A 21,737-nucleotide genomic window follows, 5' to 3' on the forward strand; every position below is an offset into this window, starting at 1 on the left:
TTATTTTTACATGAAAAAAAATCTGGCTGATTGCTTCAAATATTTCAGTATTTCAAGAATTACGATTGTTATCAAAAAAAAATTACTCGTCCTCTAAATTACACTCTTCCAAAATTTAACTATTCTTCTTTCAGGAATGGGTTCGTAAGTTCAAAAATTCAAGCTCAATCCCTGTGATCAGTTAATCTGCAAGAAAATAAATCGCAACCCTCAAATTAATGTGCCTTATCGTCTGGATCAGCACCATTCCAACCAAGATAAAACACCTTAAAACAATACCAATTGAGACATTACGACCCTTTTCAAAATGAATAACTTTCCCATTGGAAAATTTCCAAAATATCCTCCCAACATTGGAGGGATTCCATTTTTAGATGAAGATAATTGCGTTGCGATAAGACCAATGATGGTCTGGAATAGCTGAAAAAAGAAACGAAGAATATATAAAATAAGGCCACCCAACCGAGCAAACTGAGAGGAAACATTTTTCTCTTCCCCCCGAAAGCACTGTCACACACAAAAGGAAAGCTTTTTCCCCATTTTTCATGTCTGTCACCGACGACCAGTTCGTTCCCGACGTGGGGTTCGAAATGTCAAAATGATTGTAATTTTTGGCCTTTGATGTAGTTTTTCACTTTGTTCGGTTCCTCTTCAACAGGCACATTTTTTTTATGAAGCAATAACAAATTTCATGAATCGTTGAGCACTGTTTATGAGTTGGGTGGTGGTTGGACGGAGGAAACGGCTTTTTTTGTTATTTCAAGTTGCTTGTGGAGAAACATTGACTTGGCGTGAAATATTTATATTTATAAAGTATAATAACCTGCTTTTACCTGATCACCTGATTTTACGAAAAAAAAAGTTTTGAAAAAGTTGGTCGTTGTTGATATTGTCCGTGCAAGGTCACTTGCGGCAGACACAAGAGACAAGACAAAGAGAAAAACGGTAACCCTTAAAAAACTTTTTTTTTTTTGTAAAATTGTAATAACTCGAGATGGTTGAAAGCAAACCCATTTTGTCTATAAATCAAATTTATGTAATTGTCTGCTATACAGTTTTGTAGAACAAAAAGTAACACAGGAAAGTTAAAAAACACGAAATTTCAAAATGAAAAATGTTGTTCTAAATGGATGATTTCCAATAAATTTTACAGTCCATTTTTGTATAAATTTTTGAGACCATTATTTTTTCATTATGAAATAGTAGTTTAGGCAACAAGTTTCAAAAAGTAGATTTTTCAGCACGAGTCGTAAATTTACAATGAGCGCTGGAAATCAAATTTTGCAACGAGTTTCATTCCACTTTTTTCGCAATTCCTTAAAAATACCTTTTGAATTGAATTTTAAGTTATCTGTCTATGTGTTTAGTACATTCATCGATAAAATCAAAACGATATTAAAAAGTATTTCTTTTGCGACACAAGTTCTGAAAAGTTGGAGTCATTTCAGTGCTGCAAAGTAGAACTTTTCAGCACTTGTAGCGAAATTTATTACTGTTCGATTCCCTTATTTTAGCGGTATTGCAAAAAACGTTGCATGGAACTCGTTGCAAAACTTGATTTTTCATCGCTCGTCGTATTTATCTAACTCGGTGAACCTCGTTAGATAAATGTATGACTCGTGCTGAAAAAATCCTCTTTTTGCAACTTGTTGCATAATAGTTCTTTATGCAACAAGTTTCAAAAAGAGGATTTTTCAGCATGAGTCGTACATTTATCCAACGAGGTTCACCGAGTTGGATAAATACGAAGAGTGCTGAAAAAATCAACTTTTGCAGCGAGTTCCATACAACATTTTTTGCAATTCCAAAAAACACACACTGAGTGAAATTTTTTGTCAAATTTTCATGTATTCTGTCAATAAATCGTTTAAATCAAAAAAATGTTGAAAAGTGTTACTTTTCGAAACCATTTGAGTACTGAAAAGTAGAACTTTTCAGCATTTATTTTGAAAAGTGTTGCTATTCGATTCTGTTATTTTTGGTACAGAAAAGTAGGCTATTTCGTCGTTCAAGAATGACAGGAAAAGTGAGTAGTTTCACGACGGAATTGCAAAAATATGTTTCTGGAATACCGCTGTGAAAATTTCATTTTTTCCAGTCCTTCTGAAGAAACGAAATGGCCTACTTTTAACTACCAAAAATAACAGATTTGAAAATGAATACTTTTTAGTACCAGTGCCGAAAAGTCCTACTTCTCAGCACTGAAATGGGTGCTGTAATGTTGAACTTATCACACTTGTATCGAAAAGTAACATTTTTCAATATTGTTTTTGAACGGTGAATTTACTTATCACATGAATGTTTGACATAAAATTCCATTCAAAAAGCGTTTTTCGGAATTGCAAAAAATATAGTAAGCAGCTCGTTGCAAAACTTGATATTTTCAGCACTCGTCGTTTTTATCCAACGAGGTTTATGATTCGAAAAAATCTTGTTTTCGCCACTTGTTGCATAAACTTAGTAAGCCATCAAATCGGGCGTCCAATTTCGCATCAAAGACCTATTGAAACCATGCTACCAAACCATCACCATTTCTGGCTGCAAAATATTGAAAAACACGTCTATTATCGTATTTTTAAAGATATTTTAAAGATATTGAAAAAATTAGGGGTAATTTAATGATACTAAAAAATCATTTTTCAAATTTGCAACTTTAGGAGGTTTTTTATAAGCAAAAAGCATTCTGATCAACAAAGTCGGAAAAAATGTATACAACATTCACTAAATTAAAGTTTAAAATTGCAAAAAATCAACAGATTTTCAAAAAAAAAACATTTGAAAAAAATATTTTAAATGACTCTAACTTAAAATGATCATTTTAGATTGCAAATTTGAATTCCATTTAAACATGGTCTGAGAATGAAAATTGACAGTTATTTCGATTTTTAATATCTTTGGCATGAGATTGGACAAATTGAACCATACTTAACATTCAAGAAAATGAAAATATTAAATTAAAAAAAATTGAATTCAATTTAAGTAGCAAATTCAAACCAAAATTCCGTACTCTTATTTCCTTTAGTATTAATCATAACCTACAACTTTGCCAGAGACACTAAATCGGTTCAGAATTTCTCAAAATGCAAACTTTGTAATATTCAAATTCTCATTTTATAAGAGCAATCGGCGAAATTATGTAAGGCTTTGGATAGAAAGAAAATATTATGCAAAACGGCTTCATTGTTTGGAAAAGTTTCCTTCAACTAAAAAATTAAAAATTAAAAATATCGAAACCAAAATGGGAAATTACAGAACTACAGAACTACTAATTTTACATTAATGTTTAAAATTATGAATACAAGTGATGACAAGTTCACCTAAATAGCTCCCATTTGAGTGCTAAAAGGTTGAACTTTTCAGCGCTTGTATTGAAAAGTATTTTTATTAAATTAATCAAATTATTCGCTCTACAGCATTGCCATGGCGTTCTCGATTGCGAGATTCCTACTGTTCGAAGGCTGATGCAATTTCAAACCTCTTTTTACACCTAAGCTTCCATCCACCCCGGGATTCAAACTGAATAAAAATTCAATTTAATTTAATTCAATTCAATGCAATCAAAGACCGAAAACCTTTCACATTAATTCACGTAAAATCGAAAATAAAAAACATCCTTTCATAACCATGACAAACTAATTCAGCCACATATGGTTTCAAACTCCCTGATCAACATTACATGTAAAATAGCTACCAACTTCTATGGTTATCGTAATTTTGTCGTGATCGTGCTATTTTGACGCAAGTTGATTTTTGGTCAAATTTAATTAAGGACGCCATTTAATTGCAGCTTTCAGTGCCTCACCTTTTGTCGTTCAAAAACCCAAAAACTAGATTATTATCCTAAAATATTATATAAAAACCCTTCAAATCCCGTGAAAGGGTGCCAGTCCTTATATGTATTGTTGTTCTAATCAGATCGTGCTATTTTGACACAACTTGACAGTGCGAAAACTTGCCTAAGGCGTCATCCACAAAGTACGTTAAAGAGGAATTGGGGGTTTGATCAAGCGGTACATGTTAAAAGTTAACGAGAAGCGTATCAATTGGATGAAATTTTTTACTAATTTTGGCCATTTTGTCATTTTTGCATGCACGTTTACTGTTTACATTTTTGCTAGTAACACAGGATTCCGGCCACCAAATTGATAAAATGCACAGAATGGTCACCAAAAGAAAATGTTACGACGTTTCCTCTCTTTTTTATTTATTAAAGTTGAAACATTGAAACATTCTTTTTTTTTTTAAAGAACATCAAAAAGCAACATACGACGAGATAGCACATCCACGACAATTTCTATAAAAAAAATGATGCAAGCGTGCCCACCATCCTCACACACTCACATACACGAACACAATTTTGAAGCAAAAATCCATTGTCTCAACATGGGTAGAAAGAGCTGGATTTCCCAGAGTGACCATCTGGTTGGCACATAGAAAGGAAAAAGGGCCAATCTATTTATTTTGGTCGAAAACAAGGCTCTGGACCTTCCTTCAGCTGTAGGCAGCCCCCGACCCCCGCCGTGTTGCTAACCGCTCTCACTGGAACGATATAAAGTGCCTGATTTTAAAAGCCGCCTTCGTCGCACAGCTTCAGCTTCTTTACTTTGGCTCGTTGATGCAAAGTTTGTGTAAGCGGGGATGTGGACTAACTGAGAAATGTTTGGAAAGGTGTTAAAATTCTGCAAATAGGGTGTTCTTTTGTTAATTTTTAAATAAAAATTAAAATATGAATGAAAACAAAAAGATTTTTTAGAAAAAGTATGTTTAAAACATATTTAAAATATGTTTAAAAAAATAATCAAATGAAGCAACCTATACCAAATTTTACATAACCAAACATCGTTGCATCCAAGATGGGAATGCAAAGCCAAAAAAACTTGCTCCATTAACTGAGTCTTGTTCAATATTCAATACATTTTAAGAAGGCGATGACAGCAACTTTATAACACTCAGTGGCATGGTAGGGAGCCAATTTAAAAGTCCATGCGAAAGCTTAAAATATTTTGCAGATTTTTTTTGAAAAATTTTTGTCAAACTTAAAGAAAAACTAAAAAAAAATTCAGTCTTTGACTTTGCCCATTACATTTTAAGGGCATTTTTTCTGTAGCTTTTAATATTAATAGATTTATAGTTGCTTAAAGCATTCAATATCCAAAACAATCATTCTTTAAAATAGTAAATTGTTAAAAATAAAAGTTAAATAACAAATTTTCAGTTATTTTAAATAACTGAATATACTCTTTAGGAACGCCAGCAGCAGCAGGAAATGATTCCTCAGAACGAAGTTACGAAATTTGTGTCGATACTTCGACTCTTTCCTTTCGATGCAGGAACGACGACGGTCGGTGTTATCGAACTTCCTACGGATGTTCCTGGCTCGGGACGGAAGCTTTCGTTCGGCAGCAGCACAAGATGTCGTTGCTTCCGTTTCACCACCACGTGGATGGAAGAAGTTTAAAACTGGATCAAAATCTATTTTTACATAACTAAAAGATTATAAGGGTATTGATTTTTTTGCTTGCATTTTGAAACTTTACTAATTTTTGAAGAAAACTAAAAAACTCAGAAAAAAGGATTTCTATTACCACAACCAACACTTTCCAGCCAGGGCCCAGACTGTTGTGCCTTTTGATGTAGCTCCTTGTTGGAACAAAATTGAGCGACAACTCTTTCAAGCCTGTGTTCTACAGGAAGCAGTTCTTGGAGCTATTGTGACTATCCCTAGAGAGTCACCGTCATCACAGGAAAAGGGAAAAGCATTATTTGCTTTGCAATCCAAACGCAGATTGTTTGTTCGTTGAGACGCCAAAGAGTTCTTTGTGCTCATTCACGGATCATTACATGAAAATTGTTGCTTCAGAAAGACATTTCTTTGTTTTCCAACGGAGTCAGCTTCAGTGTTGGTGGAAACAAAAACTCGTTACAGAGAAAAATCCACCCTCAAATCGACGTCGTCGTGCTATATTGTCGCACCCGCCATTTCGACGTTTTGAGAAAAACACGTTTCAATGTTTGACCTTGAATAAACAAAAACCAGAGCACACAATGTAAACAATAACAAACACGTTCTGTTTGGCCGACCATTCTGTGCATTGTCCCAAAGTTTGGTTGAAGTTGGTTGCCGGAGTCCCGGTGTTTACGGTAATCTAACTTGTACACAGAAAAAAAAGTGTAATTTTAAACTTCATGTAAACCATGAATCTTACGTAAACCACCCTAATGTAAAGTTGAGATCTGTTGCAAAATGCTAAAGATCATTTAAAGGACCATCATGTAAAATGAAATCCAACGTAATTGCTAAATATGATGGAATTGGATGTTTGTTTGGGAGAAATCAACAAATTTGAATGATTGAAATGCATGTAAATGACGAAAGCTATGTAAAAGTTATTTCATCTGATTGTTGAACGATTTTAAAATTACAATAATGATTGTTTTCGATTATGACAGCTTGCAAAAACAAACCAGTGTTTGTTGTGCTGTTTGGTCAATTGATTGATTTTGTTCGATTAAAAGCAAAAGTAAGTTTGTTTACAACGGAAGACCGGTGTCAATCGAAAGGAGTCTTGTGGATGGAGGTGTTGCAAGTAATTATGTGTGGAGGCTATTCTGCTGTCGTCAAGAAACAACACCAAAACAGGTAAAGTTTATGCGCTGCTGAAGTCAACAATCCGATTCAGGTTCATCCATAAAGTATGTTTTTAGGTCTCTGCTCCAGGTGGAAACGGTTCGCGGAGCGGGAGGTTGCATTGACCTTATTACGGTTGGGTGCTGTTGTGGAGGACGACGGGTAATTGGTCTTTCTTCAGAAACAGGAATTGTTTAAGCTGGAGCTGGCAGGCTCGGTTGATGTTTTCGGCTAGATGGAACAACCTGGCTTCTCTAACGCCGGCAGTGACCGGATTAGAACCGTGAACCGACAAGTGAAAATCCACAAACGGACATCCAGCAGCCTGTTGCAGTAGCCGCGATCCTTCACCGGATCCGCAAACACTTACCTAAAGCAGTGTCCGCAGCCTAGTAAAAGTGTGCGCTGACTTGATCAGCGGCGCCAAGAAGCGGAAGCTGCGCTTTAAATCCTGGTTAGCACGCCGATCCTGCGTATCGCGACCTGGAAGATTTGCGGTGAGGGTTCCAAGACTCACTTCCGGATGCGCCTGCACAAGCGTGTCATCGATCTGTACTCGTCGTCCAAGATCGTCAAGCAGATCACCACGACCAACATCAAACCCGGTGTAGAAGCAGAGGTCAGCATCGCCAAAATAATTGTGATGTCCTTGATCCGGATGGTAAAGTAGATTTCCGGTGATGGCCGATGGTAGAGAGCGAAAGGCTTTGCTTCGTGAAGTGCTGGGAGTTTGCACAAAAACACGCAATAAAACTTTTTAATTAAAAGAGTTTCACAAAATAAATTACACAAATAAATCCAGAACTGCTTGCTCACAAACATGAAAACAAACAGATTTGACACAATGCGGAAATCACTACACGTTGAAGATAAATTGATCACTAAACATAATTTTAATCTCGCTTATTCGTCATTTTTTCAGAAACGTGTACCTCCCAAGCACGATTGGTGTCTTGGATAATTAGTTCCCTAACCGGCCACCGTGGGGTGGGGCCAAATTCACGAACGCAGCAGGCACTGCTTCAAAACAAAAACACTTTACAGAGTTCGTCGTTCGTCTTGTTGTTACCACCGTTGCCACAAATTCGTAGATTTCCAGCGGTTTTCGCTTCTCCGCCGATTTGTCCAGCTGCTGCTGCTCCAGGTCGTTCTCAATCGCGACGTCGTCCTCCAACGGTTCGCTCATGTTGCCTTTGTCCTCGGCGCAGTCTTCGATCACGTCCGTCGTATTAATGCTCATGATTGGGCCGGGAATGCTCGGGATGGGGATGGTCGTCGGGATGGCAAGGTTCATCACGGCGGCGGCCACCGGATTTGGAGTGATTCGTTGGTGACTACCTTGGTGGCGGACACGAGCGAGTTCATGATCGGCGCGGGCAAGCTTTCCGGGGCGCTCGTTACGGTGCTGCAAACGTCCGCGAAAAGCTGCAGCTGCGTCGTGTTGACCTCGAGCACGGGCATCGGGTTCGCAGGGGTCGAAGATCGCTGAAAAATGCCATCGCAAACTGGTTGCCGGAGTTTTATCAAGGTAAAATCTGCGTTTCGTGTGTGTTTGACTTGATTGATTCAAGTTTGATTTACTTGCAGAAAATTAAGCTTGGGGACCGATCAGCAAACCGCAACCGGCTGTAAACGATAGATTTGGGAAAGCTTTTCACTCTCAACTAATCCACCCTTTTCCCATGCACAGTGGTCATGCCCATCATTCCAATCATTCCATCGGTCAACACGTGCATGACGCTGACGAGCACCAGCACGACGACGACGACCACCGCGAACCCGATGCCCGTGCTCGAGGTCAACACGACGCAGCTGCAGCTTTTCGCGGACGTTTGCAGCACCGTAACGAGCGCGCCGGAAAGCGTGCCCGCGCCGATCATGAACTCGCTCGTGTCCGCCACCAAGGTGGTCACCAACGAATCACTGCCAAATCCGGTGGCCGCCGCCGTGATGAACCTTGCCATCCCGACGACCATCCCCATCTCGAGCATTCCCGGCCCGATCATGAGCATTAATACGACGGACATGATTGAAGACTGCGCCGAGGACAAAGGCAACATGAGCGAACCGTTGGAGGACGACGCCGTGATTGAGAACGACCTGGAGCAGCAGCAGCTGGACGAATCGGCGGGGAAACGAAAATCGATGGAAATACCGTTGCTTGTGGACGAGGAACTCATGACCGAGGAGGAAGTGCAAGCCAAGCTTGATCTAGACGAAAACGAGGTGAAAATTGTCGACGCAAGCGAGTAAAACGTGACCGTCAACGATGAGGTGGTAATCAACCAACATTGAAGAGGACGACGGCGGCGTGAAGGCGGTTGAACCGATGGAGTGCGGAATAGTTTGACTTCGCCGAAGCACATGATGAAGACGCACTTTGACGACGTGATGATGTCGGAGACGACATCGGTAAGCGGGTGGGGATTTGTGAAATTTTTAGCCTGTGCTGAAAATTTTATTTCTTTTCTAGACCTGTTCCGGAAGCCGGCAGGTCGAGAGTTCGGACACGTCGTTGATTTAGAACGCGGAGCTGGCAGAGTTCAAGTAGGTCGTACATGTTATTTCGTTTGCAGCAAGCCTCAACTCTACTCGTTTTCAGGAACGCCCACGAAAAAGAACTCACGTGCGCCGACATCATGCTGCTGTGCGACCTGTTCTATCTGCCGTTGGAGCACGGCAGCAAAGCCCTCCAGCTGTTGGCCGAGTTCCACTGGCTCAAGATAAACGCCCAGGTGCTGTGCAAAAACCGGTCACGCAAGCCAAGCTTGGCGACAACTCCGACGGCGGGTGATTCGAAATGTGCAGCCAGTGGCCATAACTGGCATAACTGGTGGAAAAGCACCACCTACCAGGTAATCGAGCTTATAATGTGTGATGTTTTTGCCCTAATTGTTTTTTTTTTACTATTTGCTACAGTGATCGTGGACGTCGTTGGGGCAACGGATCATATGTCGTATTTAGGCCTCAACCAAGTTGTCGTTTCAGTGCAACGAGTGTGTTCGCAAATCTATTCAGGATGTAAGTATCGAATCAAAAAAAAAATTTCCCTCGATTCAAACGTTCCGCGTTTCCCATCAGGATAAATAACTGTTTTACTGCGATGTGCGAATGCGTTCCAGTAGAACTGTCACGGTTTACCAGCATCGACGGAAAGAGATCAACCCGATTCCGAGTTTGCAAACAACACTGTCCTCGGCAAAGAACAAACGGCTACAACCGGCCGCCTCTGACGTGAACAACCATTGCTGGACCATTGCTGAATAGGTTTCTCGTGCAAAGCTTAACCAATTCTTTCAGGTGAGTACATTCCGCATTGTAGTTATCACTCCCTTAAACAAAAAGCATTCGAGAGTTGCTCCGTTGAATCTATTATTTGATGTAACTAAGTAAAAACTTTTGTATCACGGTACAGAAAGATTTGTTCTACTTTAGGTCAATCAAGAAAACATATTTTGATCAAAAATGAAGTTAAAATTTAATCTTTCTGGACTGGTATTTACGAAAGCTTTTGAAAATTACATCAGATTCTAGATTCAACGGAGCAAAAAATTTTTTGGCTTTTGTGAATTTACGTTAGTTTCATCGGAATTTTACATGTTTTGAGACCAATTTTGTTCGAAAAGTTTACATCGGATGGCATTTAAATTTCAAATGAATTAGATGTAAATTCGCATCATTAATGACGTGCACTTTTGGTACATCATAAATGATGTAAATTTACACAATTTTTTTTTTCTGTGTACGTGCGTCAAACGCGTTGGACAATTGTCGCACTTACATCAATTTTCAGGCTGTAACAAGATAGCAGTGAAAAAAAAATGCAAGGAGTTTTTTCGGTTTTTATTGAATATCTCAGGGTTGAAATCGAATTCAGAGGTTCTATGAAGGTCAAAGGTGAGGCATTGTGAGCTGCACAAAATGGTGTTCCTAACTCAATTTAGCCCAAAATGCACGTACGACAAGTTAGCACGACGGCGAAATGCAAGATTCAGACAAAAAAAAAACCTTTCCAAGAAACAATCAGCTGATAAAGGTAGCTTACGACGCCGTGGACATTCCCCCTGTTTCCAGCTATCTTCGTATTAAATTCAAGTGTTACAAGAAAAATCTCTGGTGAATTTTTCATCTTGTTCCATCACCAAGCTCTCAAGTCTATTTACCCAATTTCTTTCCTTTCGCGCAAGCAAAGAAGCTTCAATCTGCAGCATTTTATTTTGGCTGAGTAAATCAACCAAAGGGGGAACACAGAACTGGGAAAGTAATCGGCTTGCACGACTTAGCAACGGTGGAGCTGTCGTAATTGGGAGCCTGAAAAGTAATCCACGTATTTATGTGAAAAGCTTTCACTTTGTGTCTTGATACCGAGAGATAATGCCTTCAAATGAGTTGATGTAGTTGAAGTTGGAGTCATTTTTTGGTACAATTTCATCCAAGGAACCACTGTATGGAACGTCACCCGTAAACCATGGAGAGGAAATCAACCCTCAGCTCCCCAGGTTCTTCCCTCGAGAGTGTCGACCACTCGCAACCCCAGCTCCTGCATCGTTACCTGACCCGCGAAAATGTCCAACATCTGCACCAGCTGTTCGACCAGCGCAAGCAGCTTCTGCCAGACGAGCTGCGCGCCGAGCTGTTCGCCCTGACCGGCGTTCGGTTCAGCGACGAAGAGTTCGAAACGCTGTTCATGAAGATCAACACCGATCGGGACAACTTTTGCCAGTGGGACGAGCTGATCAGCTACCTGATCCTGGGCTTCCACAACGATGATCCGCTGGCGGTGCAGGAATCGCTTGATCTGCCCATTTCGCTGGACATGAGCGTCAAGCTGGGCCGGCAAACGTACCCGGTGATCAAGATCGAGTACAGCCCGATGGTGTCGTATGTAAGGGACTGTTTTGAGATCTGGTGTGATGTGCTTACTTTAAGATTGTTACGCGCTTTCAGGATGGAACAGTCAACTGGTCACAGGGATTCTGGGTCACCTCGACGCAAGAAGCCGTGATCAACTTTTGGAAGCGAGACTGGAAGCATGAGAAAACTGGGAAGGCCTTCAGCGGTACAATCAATACATTTTAGCTATACCAAATCTTAATAGTTCCGATTTCCAGTCGATCTCAAACGTGCCAAAACCTGGATCCTGGACACGGCCGTCCTGCCAGATCTGAACTACTTCTGCGTGGCTTGTCTGGAGCACGAGCTGCGCATCTACGACATCATCGGGTCCGGCTTCACGCTCAAGATAATCGTCAACCGCATCCCGAACCCGATCAACGCGCTGAAGTACCACTTCTCAGCATCCACCCGCAGCAAGCTGATCATGGGAGACTACAAGGGTGTGCTCCGAGTGGTGGAGTTCTACCCCGAGCGGAAGGAACCGTTCAAGTTCGACGCGGCATCCACCGTAACGCGGTTGAGCTTTCGAGATCTATTGAACGGATCGTATCCCCAGATGGAGTGTGTGGACTATGGTCGTCTGCTGCCGGATATCGTTAGGCAGCTACAGTTTGTGGAACCGACCTACAGCTTTCTGGCATGCTCGGAGAATGATCCTCTAGTGCCGAGTGGTTCCAGAAAGAAGTTGTACACGTCGGTCATCATCCAGCATCTCACTAAGCTGGATAAGATTACGAAGATTAAGGTTCCCAAGGGAGTTACCTGCTTCGCGTATGATCATGTCAAAGATTTTTTGGTAACTGGTGGTCCGGACGGGGAACTTAGAATGTGGGACATTCGCCGTCCGGAGAATCCTGTAGCATCATTGTCCGGGCACAACGCCGGCGTTGTGTTTATGTTCCTCCAGGATGGATCCCAGAAGATCTACAGCATGGACACCAAGAAGATCGTCAAAATCTGGGATGTTCTCAACAGAATTTTGATTCAAACTTACAGCCAGTTCTCAACGACTTTGTACAAGACGGTCCCAGCTTGTGCTTACTACAACGATCTCAACCGGGAACTTGTGATTGGAGCAAACAAGGTATTGTCGGCACCGTGTTGTCCCAAAATCCCGTTGGAAGTAACGGATGGCGAGAGTCATACCCAGCCTATTTCGGTGCTGCTTTACAATCCACTGTTCAAAGTATTGATCAGTTGTGGTCTGGACAGTTACATCATCGTTTGGGACCACACCATGAACCGCAAGCTAACGATCATCACCGATGCCCACACCCAGGTCGTCAACGGCTTACTGGAACAGGTTCAGATCACCGCTGCTTGCTTCGATCCGAAGCTTCAGCTGCTTCTAACCGGTGCTCGCGATGGCACCCTAAAGGTCTGGAACTTCAACAGCGGATCTTGCATGAGCTCGATGAGCATCCAGGAGGATTGTGAAGTCACGGCCGTGTTTTGGGAACCAACCAGCATTCTGGCGATGGGTTGGAACCACGTTGTGGTCGAGTTTCCCGTGGGAACCACCGGGATGGACTTCCCGCGAGGTATCGACTGGCAAAAACTCCACTCGGACGATATCCTGTGCGCATCGGTGACCCACAGCGAACCGAAAGCCATTGCAACCTGCAGCTATACGGGGGAAATTGTGTTCTGGTTGATGGAAACAGGTCAACCGTACCAGAGATTCAATGCAGCCAAGCCACAGCAGAAGATTCCCGTCAACGCAGTGACTACAAAGACCGGTCAACCAAAACGGAGATCAAGAATGTCGGTTTTCATGCCGCAAGAGCAGTTACGCCAGCGCCGTCTCACAAGGATCGTGATGCCGGTGAAGGCCGAACAGCTGAGGCAGCTGACGATCCATGAGTTGCTGTTCCTGGAATCACGTCCGATGCACCCGGAAGTTGGAACGTTGCTGAGTTCGCTGGACACTGGAGTGATCCAGGTTTACTCGCACCACGTGGATGGAGGATTTCTGGGGTCGTTCAATGCGGTACACATGGCCGGCGATCGAGTAGTGTCGATGACCACCGATCCGTACAACAAGTTTCTGTTCACTGGATCTTATCTGGGATACGTCAAGACTTGGCTACTGGAAGGTTACTTGTAAGCTGTCCGAAGATTTCTGTTCTTGGCACATCTACAAATTAATACTTAGCGTTTCAGCGCAAGATCGGGTCAGCTTCAACCGAGCCGCTTTGAAGATGCAATTTCCGTTTCTGCTGGACGACATAATTCCAGGTCGGGCGAAGCGTTCCGTTGCTAACCAACCCTTACCCTGGCTGCTAAACTCGTACCAAGCTCATCGTAACTGTATTACTGCTCTGTCGTACATACCCGCAACAAAACTGCTGTTGTCGTGAGTATCTGATCAACTTCAAATGCACTTTAAATATTTATGATTCAATTCAGAGCAAGTAGCGACCACACGATCCGCATCTGGTCGCTAGCCGGACGCTACATCGGACTGCTGGGAAGTCCCGTCAAGTGGGCCACCATCGATGCGGACGTTCCAATTCCCAAGGAGTACGGCTTCCGTATCCCACCGGATCTGCAGCGGGAGGTAAGCTTCACGACGGCCCAGGTGCTGCGCGGTGGCGAGCGTGCGATCAAGCTGAAGAGTCGGATTCTGCAAGAGGCTAGCGAACGGCGGCGGACGGAAGCCGTGGAGACGTACGGCCAACCGCTGGAGGATCCGATCATCAAGCCGGAAGTTTTCCCATACGGCTACCGGGCAGGGTTCGTACACGACGCCAAAATGGACTACTCGTTCAGGGAGACGCCTATTTTCGAGCACTTGAGCATTCAAAATCTTACCAAGTTGAAGGTGGTCGATAGTAAGAGGGTGGTCGAGAAAGTTGAGGGACTCGACTTCTCCAACGACGGCGACCGAATTGATACGTATCATGAGAGAAATATATAACACCATTACTATAATTTGAAAACAGAGGGTTCCGCATCCATCAAACTATTTCTGGTGCCCTTTTTGGCTCAACACCAAAAATAGCGACTGCGACTAACTTTGGATCATGTATAGATTTCCCATTACGGGAAAACGGGAAGGAACGAATAACGACATTAAGCAGATAATTCCGCTCGCATCGCCCCCCGGAATCGTTCGCCATACGAGAGGAAATTGGAAAAATGTGATTCCATCGCCTATCTATGCTCTATATGGCATGCGCCTCGACATGGAAAAATCAAATTGTGAATATTAATGAACACAGCTTTTTCTGCTTCGTATGGGATTAGCATCGCAATGATGGTGGTGATGGTTGGCAGAGTGGCTGCAAGTCAGAAGAATTCTGATAAGAGGGTGCCCTCCGGGGTTGAGTGGTTACATCTTCACAAATGTCATACCATATCGCTATAAATGGAGCCTGGTTTTTGGCAATCGGGCAGAAATGAATCCAGTTCCAGGGGTGGGAATTGCATCGATTCGTGGTTTTCAGTCCAAACATGATTTGCTATGGAAAATACAAGAAATTAGTATCATTACATTCGTCACTGAGGAAATACTTAAAATAGTACAATTTTCCAAAATACTTCTTTCCAATTTATCCAACCAGGTTTACCGAGTTGAATAAATTCGACAAGTGCTGAAAAAATCAGATTTGCATCGAAAACGCTACAGTAGTTGTTCGGTAACTGGGCTGAGAACGAAGCTCAGTCACCGAATGTTGCTCGTTAACTGGGCTGAACAAAAAATAACGAGGGGACCAACGATGCATAATATTTTTCAGATGAAATATAAAAATAAAAGTTACTCAAATTTATTTACAATGCTTACTTTTCATATTTCTTGAATTGTAACTTGAAATTAAACAAAAGTTTGAAAAAAGTATTTTTATTTATTGAATATGATTTTTGCATCCATTAACCCCTCGGTCATTTTGGTTTGTTCTGGTTTTTTGACGTTTGTCTGCTTTTAAACTGGGCTACGGCCCAGTTATCGAGCGCCCAGTTAAAAAGCAACCCAGTTAAACAACGCACAGTTACCGAACAACTATTGTATTACAATTTGATTTTTTCTCCGCTTGTTATTTGTCATCAATATACAGTACTTTTTTGGTAACTGGGCTAAAAACGTAACTGAAATGCTGCTCGCTAACTGGGCTGATAGAAAAATGACGAGGATAACATCGATGCATAATATTTTCTCTACAAAAAGTAAAATAAAGGAATGTTTTAATTGCCTTTAAATATGCAATTTTATGAATGCCTAAAATTGAATTTTTATTTTTGCATTCCCTGACCCCTCGATCATTTTGCTTTGTTATTGTTTTTTGACGTTCAACAACTCAGTTAAACAACACCCAGTTACTGAACACTGAATGGTTACGATGTTTGCTTACTAAGTGAATGGTCCTGGGTTCAAATCCCATCTGCTTCCAACGAGAAAGCTCTAGATTCATTGAATTTGAAATTGATGAAAAAACATGAATTTCGGCGGGGTTCGATCCCCTGTCCTTTAGATTGGCAAGCAAAATGCTTTCCACTTGACCGTGGTGCTTGAGGAGGACTTAGACTGCACAGCAAAAAATCCGATGGAAAAATCGCATGCCAAAGCATGCACATCACCTTCGTCAAAATAAACACTTAATATTACACACTGCATGCACATTTTTTGCAAACACAAAAAAAGTTGCAACCGACGGGATTCAAACCCAGTACCAATAGTAAGGACTGGCGCCTTAGCTCACTCGGCCATCAGACCGATGAAGAGCTGAAAAGATAAACGCATATATGAGCTTGACATGTCGGTCAAGTAGGTTTCCCATACTGATGGGCTACATGTTTGAGGGTGTAAAATCACATAAGATTGCATAAAATAATGCAATATTTATTTCACACCCAGGCCTTTAACACGCAGCTGGATTACTACTTTTTTAGCTGTGTGATATAGTTGAATCCAAGAATCGGACAAGAATACAAGTTTGAATGCATGAATTTTTCAGAAGTAAACAAGAATAAAACATTACCTCGCTAAAAATAGCCGTGATGACATGTAAAATTACCAATACGAAATGAGAAAAATTTAAAGCTTTTCCATTAGAAATGAGAACACACGAAGAATTCAAAACAACAGTGCAACCGGTCGTTACCACTCGCCTAGAGTGGATCCTTAGATCATTCAACATCCCAAAAACCGTCCAACTCCAAGCGAAACTTATTTGAGGGTACCGTGGAGATTTTTCATTAAAACTCTGAAAAAAGTAGAGCACTAGCACGTCCCGTTTTCCAAATCCCTTTCCTTGTCCCTGGTGCGCGGTGGAGATATATAGAAAAAATATGGATTAAAATTTTGATTTTTAATCACTTCTCCGACATCATGAATAATTGTTTGAACATGCTCATTCAGTCGGAAAAATAATATTTTTCATTGAATAAAGTTTCATTTTTATCCAAATGATCACCCCTAATGCTGGCTCGATGCCGGCATCATGCGACCACGTGCTCCGTTTGTTTGTCAACAATGCGCAGCTGGATGGCGAAACGAAGTGAGGGGGGAGAGGTTTTGACATTTTTATGCCCGCATCTGGCCCGCCGCCTATTTCGTCGGTCGTTGAGCCGACGACCGAGTCCAGCAAGATACTGATCGTACAATAACACTTGTAGCAACAACGGGGTCAAAACTTACGCGAAGCACCAAGGGGGGTCAAAAAAGTAGGAAATGCAACTTCAACCGGCTGTATCTCGGCGAAAACTTAACCGATTTGGATGATTCTTCTTTCATTCGATCCGGAAGAATGTCAAGAATCACTTGCAACAAAAGAGATCCAAAACAGATGCGTGTATCCTAAGTTACAATGAAAAAGGGAAAGGGGGATAGCCTCAAAAGGCGATAACTCAATAGCAACCCTCTGGCACCACTGTAAATGGCTAGAACGTTCGACAGTCACCAAAACCTCGAAGAGCCCACATAGTAGTATTAGTGAAGAGCCCACGTTGTTTATCGTGGGCTCTTCACTAATACTACTGCGTGGGCTCTGTGAGTGTAGCAGTATTGGAATTGTCTGTTTGTTTCCACCATCCATCTTCAAGAAACATCACTCTTTGTGAGTGCAAATCTGTTACGAAAAAAGGTGAGAACTGTTGCTTCCGATTGACCGGGAAGATTTGCCGGGTAGTACTGGACCGGGGACTGGCCAAGTCCCGCTGTTGATCCTTCCGAACAACTCGCTGCAATCTCCGGCAGGGAGTAACCGACCAAGTGCAGAAACATCCGTGATTCCGGTGATTGTGGCGGAACTGGTCTTTTCGAGCACCCTTCGATAACCTTCGCCGAGGACTGGCCCACTCCCGCTGTCGACACGCACAGGGAATCGAAGGAATCGCGTGCTTGTGTAGAATCCGACCTTTTGTGGACTCACAAGAAGTTCATCGAGATGTGGTCCGAACTTTGAACTTGCAAAACCGTTTTCATCGCCACTTCGCGGGGCATTTATCCATAGTCTCTGGCGGATAGGGTCCTTCGGGAACTTGTGTTTGGAAATCCGTCCCGTGTCGTTATTTTTTCTTGTAATCATTTCAACATTATGAAATTATGCCTTTTTTACCACGCGGTTTGCTTATTTTCAAATTATGACAGCAAATGCGTTGTTCATCTTCTCAGTTGTCTTCATGTTCGCGTCGAACATTTAGGTTTCATAAACATGGCCGTCGTGACAGAGGGCTGCTCAATAGGCGAGATCTCGAAAGGCCAAAATTCAAAAGGCGAAAAAGTAGACCCTCCACGTTAGGCGAAATAGCTCAAAAGGCGAAATGGCTCAATTGGCGAAAAAGTATTATTTGATAAGGATTCTTCCCTTCTTTAAGAGAATGGAGCACGAATGTAAACAAACAATCCATCTTGCTCGTACGATATATTAACAGGATATTGTTTGCTCGTACGATATATTAACAGGATATTGTTTGTTTACGCATTATCGTTGGCCCTTTTTTTTTTTAAAAAAAAAAAGCTGATGTGATGTGACGTTTATGCATTTTTGAATCTGAACCTTTATCATACGTGTATGGGTCTCGAACACACGACCTCAGAATTGGAAGTCCAGTACGCTGCTAGCCGAACCCCCAACGATCAGGATTTCGAGTGATCACTTTGCTCTTTAGAGGAAACCTTTTACTATAAAATCCGTAGTAACAGTTCAATAGGGCGTATCTGCGATTGTAAACAAGCAGTCTATCCCCCAATTATTTGACGTGAACTGTCACTTGAGCAAAATGGATGGACTGCTTTTTTACAATCGCGGATACGCCCTATTGAACTGTTACTACGGAAATGTGCTAAACATGAAGTGATTTGTATTAAAAGTGTGATGCACAAAAATTCATGAATTGAAAGATTTTTTTAAATAACTGTATTAAAAAAAGAACGGAATTATTTGAGTAAATGATTTATAAAGCACATTTGATTTATAAAGCACATTTGTTTTATAAAGCACATAAGCCGAAAAAATACCCAAACGACGCGCCAGGTGGCCGTGTGCAACGAGGCCGTGGTATTTTTCGATACAAATATAAACGCTATGGAATCATCTTTAGCAACTATTCGCACCACCTTATTTTTGCAACCCCTACAGATACACGTGGATGCGCATGGTTGCTTAAGATGACTTGAAATTTAGAATTTTATTTATTGGCAGGAAATTCTCAAAAATTTATTTCATTCAATTGTAGCGTGTTCAGAGAGTCCTAACCTATCATACCTTGCCAAAACTGAAGCGTTTACTGACATCAACTTCAAAAATGTCGAACTGTGTATTTGAACAGATCGTAAGAATACAAAATAATCAAAACTTTGAAAGCAATTCTTCCACCTCTGCATCCGGCTCCAGCTCTATGAATGAACTCCAACTATAACCAGTATCATCTGGCTTCGGGTGTCCACGGAAAAGCGAAAGTCCAATTGGATAAAAGTTTTGCTTTATTTGGCTTATCGTTGGGGCTGAAGTTCGGTGCTGGATAAGAAAAAAAAGAGAGAGTGGGCGCACAAGTTCCTCTTACTGCAATAATTTATTATACGAGCAAAACTTTTGGGCCAACGATAGCGCGCACTCAGAACAAAAAAAAACTAACCAAGATCAACGGGGCGTGAGTCCGCACGAAAATGGCCAATTATGAGATAATTGATACTAACTTGGCACGGCATGTTGTGCAGTGCAGGGGCTTAATCGGGGGCGAAGAACATATTTAGCAAAAACGTTTATTCTTTTACTTGAACCCATGAAGTCAGAACCTTTTTTCAAATAAATCTAACATTTGTTTCAAATTTAACCAAACTGTATGAAATTCTTCCAGAATACCATAGAATACAGCGTACCAAAAGTAGTTCAGAGGTAATCGATTGAAAACAACTCACCTTGAAAAGAAAGCACCACACCTGCCCCCAAGCAAAACTGTATTGGATGGGGTGTAGCACCAAAGAAAATCGATTCGAGGTGGCTGTTGGCTGGCAGACTTTGGGCCGACGAGTGTTTCTATAAATAATTAACCTTTTCGATGGGGGCTGTTGTTTACTTGGGTCTTTCTCTACCCTGGCGCGAATATTATTATTTCCATTTAATGGTGGCTTCAGTCTCGGTGGGAGAGAGAGATACAGGAGTTATGCTTTTACCAAAATTGATTTACTCATCGGGGTTGATAGTGGGTGACACTAGCAGGAGCTTGGTGACTTCTTCGGGTGTAATGGAGCGGAATTAATTAGCTAATTTCATCGCAGACATCATAAATCTCCGAGAGACAGCAGCCTTGGGCATTAAGCTCAGAAACTGCCAAGTTCTGCATTGTATTGTCATATCATTTGAATATCAAGATTAGATGTGAGGGGGTGGGTTCAAAATTGGTTGAAACCAGGCGAAAGAGAGAATCAGATAAGAGTGTAATTTGTATGCTCAAATTGGGTTAAGCAAATGTATTAGTTTTGTATAAAAATCATGACACTTATGTCAATATTAATTTTTGACGTCGAATAACGTCTGACGCAAAGGTACTGGGTTGCCAATTCGAAAAATTTGGTCAAACTCCGGAGAATAGCGCTTCAGATTACGAAAGCACGAATAAGGCATCATTTGATACAACATGTTAACAATTCCAAAATATATTTGCGATCCGACCTCGAAAAACTCTACAATTAACAGTTGAGTGCTCATAACTTTGCAAGGGTTGCCAAAGGTTCCATTTATCAAACTGTCTGGCGATTTTCCAGCAAATTTAACTCATCCGTACATTAAAGCTCGATTTTATCAACCTTGATACAGAAGAAATCTGCATGAGAAAAAGGCTACAATAAAAGTAACGAATTCTGCTCAACTTTTTCCTTCTACCAGACAGTAAATATGATTAATCACACTTTTTTGTACGCAGTACTCTCCGGTTCTCTCACTCCAAATCCACCCTATGGTGTCGGTGGGTGTAAAGCAATTTGCTCACGTACCACACGCCACCAGCCACAAAAAGGGCTTTTCTGACAGAGGATAAGCCTAGGAGGCCCAACCCCCCACCAGAGCAGCTGTGGAACCAGCTGGCCTGAATTCTTGCGGTCGATATCGTCGGTCGTCATGGTCGTCACACGTGGTTCTAGAGACCGGACTGAACTGGGCGGCTGGCGTGTTCTCCGTTCTCCTCGCATGAATCATCCTAGTATGATAATAGTGATTACTTAATCGATATTTATAGTGCCCGGTGCCATATGCGGTCCAGTAAACTCTTCAGGAAGAACTTTCGTAGAAGAAGCACTCGAGATGGCCAACACGAGCCAAGCAATTATCCGAAAAGTGCCCGTCGTCAGCACTCGTTTTGGATTGTTTTGATACTCTCTTCACGCGTTGTCGTAATTGAAATCCGGCCAAGTCACGACGGACCCTTGCCAAGTTTCACCTCTTACAACATGGATTTTTCGTGTTCTCGTTATGTCGTTGTCGTTGTCGGTGTGGGGCATTATTCCAGCTACTTGTTACCACCCATTATTACGCTCCAAGGAGTCAAAGTACTTTCCCCCGGTCGAGATACCCATCGCGGCCAAAGTGGCACTGTTCAGGAGGGGCTCACACACACCCACAAAAAAAAACGGACGACGCGTTTTATGCTAGTCGCTTTCATTTTCTCGACGCTGGAAACTAGCATCTTCTGCTGCACAGGGTGGTGATCCGTTTTGCAAGTTTTATTTGGCCGTGGGAATCCAGAAATCTCGAAATTTTTCACCCCAATAAAAGTT

The 21,737-nt window shown here is 41.8% G+C and overlaps 2 protein-coding genes and 1 pseudogene across 4 annotated transcripts in view; 2 read left to right on the top strand and 1 right to left on the bottom strand.

Moving 5' to 3' along the window:
• Positions 1–21,737, bottom strand: part of LOC120421251 (uncharacterized) — a 156,396-nt gene that overhangs the window by 122,673 nt on the left and 11,986 nt on the right. The window lies entirely within an intron of this gene.
• On the top strand, positions 7,152–9,895 carry LOC120421226 (uncharacterized; annotated as a pseudogene).
• Positions 11,060–14,482, top strand: LOC120421245 (WD repeat-containing protein on Y chromosome). The gene is made up of 5 exons (XM_039584446.2): positions 11,060–11,513; positions 11,576–11,687; positions 11,740–13,627; positions 13,680–13,880; positions 13,934–14,482. Exons 1-5 carry the CDS (start codon positions 11,097–11,099, stop codon positions 14,442–14,444), a joined length of 3,129 nt encoding a protein of 1,042 aa, XP_039440380.1. The 5' UTR covers positions 11,060–11,096; the 3' UTR covers positions 14,445–14,482.

This window comes from Culex pipiens, chromosome 3 (assembly GCF_016801865.2).
Source record: "Culex pipiens pallens isolate TS chromosome 3, TS_CPP_V2, whole genome shotgun sequence".
Taxonomy (NCBI): domain Eukaryota; kingdom Metazoa; phylum Arthropoda; class Insecta; order Diptera; family Culicidae; genus Culex; species Culex pipiens.

Coding starts and splice junctions, on each gene's coding strand:
- LOC120421245 (XM_039584446.2), top strand. CDS start 11,097: ATGGAGAGGAAATCAACCCTCAGCTCCCCAGGTTCTTCCCTCGAGAGT. Junction 11,688..11,739: donor AACTGGGAAGGCCTTCAGCG/GTACAATCAATA, acceptor TCCGATTTCCAG/TCGATCTCAAACGTGCCAAA. Junction 13,628..13,679: donor TGGCTACTGGAAGGTTACTT/GTAAGCTGTCCG, acceptor ATTAATACTTAG/CGTTTCAGCGCAAGATCGGG.